At 43.6% G+C, this 5,072-nt stretch overlaps 1 protein-coding gene across 1 annotated transcript in view; it reads right to left on the reverse strand.

Moving 5' to 3' along the window:
• arhgef28a (Rho guanine nucleotide exchange factor (GEF) 28a) overlaps positions 1–5,072 on the reverse strand; it is a gene marked incomplete at its 3' end in the record, with an annotated part of 121,132 nt that overhangs the window by 31,210 nt on the left and 84,850 nt on the right. Inside the window, exons 9-10 of the mRNA XM_084324183.1 lie at positions 1,354–1,435; positions 1–119 (exon numbers count right to left, since the gene is read on the reverse strand). The exon at positions 1–119 is cut by the window's left edge and continues 15 nt beyond it. Of these exons, the coding sequence (XP_084180309.1) occupies positions 1–119; positions 1,354–1,435 (201 nt within the window). The remainder of the gene's footprint in view (positions 120–1,353; positions 1,436–5,072) is intronic.

The raw sequence follows: 5,072 nt of genomic DNA on the forward strand, positions 1-5,072 counted from the left end.
TGAGCCGCCCGCGCGGAGGGCCTCCTCCTCCCCGCCGTCGATCATGGAAACGGAGGGAACCGTGACGCATGGAGCGGACTGGCTCTGGACCTCACCGGACTGGACGGAATGTCCCTTTACTGTGGAACAACAACAACACAAATTAGCCCTAAATGTTTTTAAATCACTAAATGGCACGGCTCATCCCTATCTATCCGAGCTCCTGCACCGCCTCACTCCCCACCGATCCCTCAGATCAGCTGACCAGCTGCTATTGGTGGTGCCTTAGAACCAGGCTCAAGACTAGGGGAGACAGAGCTTTCTCCAGCGCAGCGCCTAGACTGTGGAACAGCCTCCCCCTCAGCGTACGGGCCGCCCAGACCGTGCAGGCTTTTAAATCACTTTTAAAAACCTACCGGTTCTCCTTGGCCTTCCCCCCCACTTAATCACCACTAGACCCCTGGCCCTTCTATCCTCTTTGTTTTACTGTGTCCTACCTGTTTTTATTACTTTCATTGCTTTACTGTGTTTTTAATCTTATATCTTGCATCATATTATTTTTGTTCAACCTGCCTGTGAAGCACTTTGGTGCCAGCTGCCGCTGCCTGGAAATGTGCTATACAAATAAAATTTACTTGACTTGACTTGACAACATGTCCCTTTTTAGGCTCGCCCCGATACCACCTGTTCCCTGCCATACAGATTCTCTGAGTACTAATTTAAGTACAGATACAGAGTACAGCCTGAAATATAGTCAAATACACATATTAATAATGATAATAATAATAATACACTTTATTTGTAAAGCACCTTTCATACAAGAATTGCAGCCCAAAGTGCGTCACAGCAGTAATGTAGACATAATGGACATAAAATAGACATTAGGAATGAATTAATATTTGTATTATTATTATTATTATTATTATTATTATTATTATTATTATTATTATTATTATTATTATTATTATTATTATTATTATTATTATTATTATTATTATTATTATTATTATTGTTATTATTATTATCAGCACCAACCGCAAAGGTCCAGTATGGGTCGGGCTCGTTTACATTTACATTTAGTCATTTAGCTGAACGCTTTGCACCAAAAACAATTGGTTATGTACATGCATATAACTTATAAGTAAATCAAATACAAAATGACAGTAGCAATAGTATAACAATAGGACAACAATAAATAAGGGAGAGAGAAGGAAAGAGAGAGAGAGGGGAAAAGAGAAGGGGAGAGTGAAAACCAGAGGGAGAGAGAGAGAGAGAGAGAGAGAGAGAGAGAGAGAGAGAAAGAAGGGGGAGAAGGAGGGGGGGAGGTAGGTGAGGGGGCAGAGGACACCGATCCATTGGTTTTGGTATCGATACCGCTGCCCAGCTGTAGCCTGGTGTTGGCCTGAATGATACCAGCATCAAAGTCAAAGTCAAAGTTACGTTTATTGTCATTTTTCTATTGACATGGAGATACAGTACTCAGGTCTCAGTTACAGCTATTTGATGCTAGATATACACTAAACAAATAAATAAAATACTGATCCTCACGACAGACATACAAACTGATTCAATACAAATCCAGTAGAAACTAATCATTCAATAAAAAAGGTCAATTAAAAACAGTGAATTGATTCAGTAGCAAACTAATCCAAAACAAGAAACCTAGTCTAATTCAGTAAAACTGATTTAATTCAATGAGACCAATAGATTCACTGATTAAATTATTAAAAGAGTTAGGTGCCATAAGGTGCTACAGTGCAGTACTGTGCAGAGGCATGGCAGTGATGAGCTGCGATGAACTGTCCAGTAGTCTCTAGGGCTGTCTTAAATACTTCGAAGCTTCGTTCGATGGGCATGGGATTCGAATATGAAAATAAAATTTGATTATAAAAAAGAAATAAATTAAAAAAAAATGTTGTTGCAAAATCAACTCTGCCTCTCTTTGTTAACTACAACAAGCAATGCTGTTTGTTATTTAAGACGAGTGCTGTTTGTTATTTAAGATGAGGTCGGACTCGGCACTGACAGATTTGTGTTCATTGTGCTGCTTTTATAAAGCCTCAAATGACGGCTTACAATATTTCATGGAAGCAAAGTGTGTTTCGTTTGTCTAAGATTTAAAAAGGTTTAAATTTACAGCACTGACAAAGTTGAACAAAGTGCTGTACAAGTCCCACAACATTAAAAAAAAATAATTATATTTGTACATTTAAAAAAAAAATTGAAGCTTCGAATTAAAATCGAATCTCGGCCCCGAAGCTTCGAATTCCAAAAAAAAATTCGAAGGTCAGCCCTAGTAGTCTCATGCATTTCAGTATCGGTATGAGAAGAGACTTCTCCTGGCTATTCTGTGTATTCAACATGCACCTCCCACCGGGAGCTACAGACTCGATTAGAGCAATGTGTCACAACAATAGAGCATTAATATGAATCATATTATGAACATCTTCTGGGAATTTGTTTTCAGCTCCCTGGATGATATAATACTGTGAGAGAATGTGGATGGAAGCTGATTCTGATTAGCCATGATTCATTCCAGCACTGGCTAAATACTGAGAAAATGATAACCGGCTGCAGAAAGAGAGGACTGTTCCCAGACGAGGAGGAGAAGACGTGAGCAGATAGAGAGGAAAGAAACTGCACCGTCAAGACGACGGACAACCAGAGGACGCGCTGAGTGACATCCGGCCCTATCAGCCGAAAGACAAACTCCAGGAAACAGGCCAGAGAACTATAACTTATGACAAAAGCGAGACGTGATTCACAGCCGTAAAGCTAGATGTAATAATCAGAAATCAGTGGTGGAAAGTAACTACATATATTTTTTTACTCAAGTACTGCACTTACTTTTTTGTTATTTCGAGCTACTTTACGTGAGCAAAACACATGCACAAACGCCATGCAGAATGCATAACTTTTACTTTAGACACTTGAATGTACTTAAGTAGAATTTGAATGGAGGACCTTTACCAGAGAGTACTCATTTATCTGAGTATTTCTACTTTCACTTAAGTAAAAGGAACTGTGTACCTCTACCCACCCACTGCCAGCGAACTATAACTTATGACAACAAAAGGCGTGACATGATGATTCACGGCTGTAAGCTCGATACAACAACCCAGAACATCCAGTCAATTCATTTCGCAGATCCCCTCCTCTTGCTTGGTTTGGTTCGGTGCGCCGCTTGCCGCGTGCCGGTAGCACCGGATGACTCAGCAGCACGCCGTCTGGTGTTTTTACTGCCGCGGCGCCCCGCCAGCGTCCCGCCAGCAGAGGCCGAGCGAGGGGCACGTGAAATGAAATGGGACTTGGCAGCACTCCTCACTTCCCCCCCCCCCCCCCCTGTGACCTTTAAAGGTCTGTTTTCATAGAAAACTGCACACACACGCTTATTAACCCTCGCCAGCCAGGTGCAGCTGCCCCACGACCGGTCTGCTGCACAAGCAGGCTGACGTTTGTGTTTACATTTGGTCATTCAGTCAATTAGCTGAATGCTTTTATCCAAAGCGACTTACGGGGTTTCTGTACAACAAGTCGGCGGGAAGGGAAGGGTACAACTCTGGCAGTGTTGAACTTGAGTGCTACAGTCTTGAGTGTATAGTAGGTAGTATAGACATAGTAGCCTAGTAGATATTAGTATAGACATATTGGTTTCCTTTTCAACGTGATGACGGGGGGGGGGGGGATGGCCACACTTCTTGATTCTCTATGGGTCTCATAATATTCTCTGTGCTTTTACAGCCAGTCTTTGATGTCTGGGCGAGCGACGGCTAATGTGAGGGAAATCCTGGGCATCACAAAGGCATTTCCTCTCCCTCTCCCTCTCTCTCTCTCTCTCTCTCTGTCTACCCTCTCTCTGTGTCCTCTCCCTCTCTCTCTCTCTCTCTCTCTGTCTACCCTCTCTCTGTGTCCTCTCCCTCTCTGCCTCCTTCTCTCTGTCTCCCTCTCTCTGTGTCCTCTCCCTCTCTCTCTCTCTCTCTCTCTCTCTCTCTCTGTGTCCTCTCCCTCTCTCTCTGTCTCTCTGCCTCCTTCTCTCTGTCTCCCTCTCTCTGTGTCCCTCTCTCTCTCTCCCTCTCTCTGTGTCCCTCTCTCTGTGTCCCTCTCTCTCTCTCCCTCTCTCTACGCCCTCCTCTCTCTCTACCCCTCCTCTCTCTCTCCCTCCCCTGTCCGTCCCTCTCTCTCTCACTATCTCTCTCTCTCTCTCTCTCTCTCCCTCCCTCTCTCTCTCCCTCTCTCCCTCTCACTCTCTCCCTCTCTCCCTCTCCCTCCCTCCCTCCCTCCCTCCCTCCCTCCCTCACTGAGGACATGAAGCCGGGAGCTCCAGCTATAAACGTACCACATCCACTGACTCTGTGAAACACGTTCTCTGTGTCAAACTCTTCCTGTGTCTCAGATTCCCGTCGGCCTGCCGCTCCGCCTCCTCTCTCTCTCTCTCCCTCCATCCCTCCCTCCCGTCAGCCTGCCGCTCCGCCTCCTCTCTCGTGACACGGTCTCGGCGGGAAATATAAACAAAGTACTTAAACAACCACAGGAATAAGGGTATATAATGTCGAACCGACGATGCTTGTGGAGTGGGGGGTGAGTGCTCTAACTACTAGACCAAGACAGACACCCTGATACTAACACAGCAATACTATGATGATGGTTCGTTTTAATGTTAAGATAGAAAGTTAGGGTTAAGGTTAAGGTTAGGGTTCGTTTAAGGTTAGTTTAAGGTAACAGTGTGGTTAGGGTTATGGTTAGGGTTATGGTTAGTTTAAGGTGAATGAAATGAATGAATGAATGAATGAATGAATGAATGAATGAATGAATGAATGAATGAATGAAAACTTTATTTAACAGATTGCAGAATGGGTACAATACAGTACGGCTCAATACATACAATTGTTAAGGGGATGCAGACCTGAAAAAGACGTTTGTCTTGTTTACATCAGGGTCCCCCATTTTCAATTCATAAAGGTAACAGTGTGGTTAGGGTTATCAGAAAAGTGTGTCTCAGTATAGTCTTGAGCAGGCCGATCTTGCTTAAAGCACCAACTTTCTATCTTAACATTAAAACAAACCATCATCATAGTATTGCTGTGTTTCAGGGT

This window comes from Notolepis coatsorum (assembly GCF_963971535.1).
Source record: "Notolepis coatsorum genome assembly, chromosome: 11".
NCBI lineage: Eukaryota > Metazoa > Chordata > Actinopteri > Aulopiformes > Paralepididae > Notolepis > Notolepis coatsorum.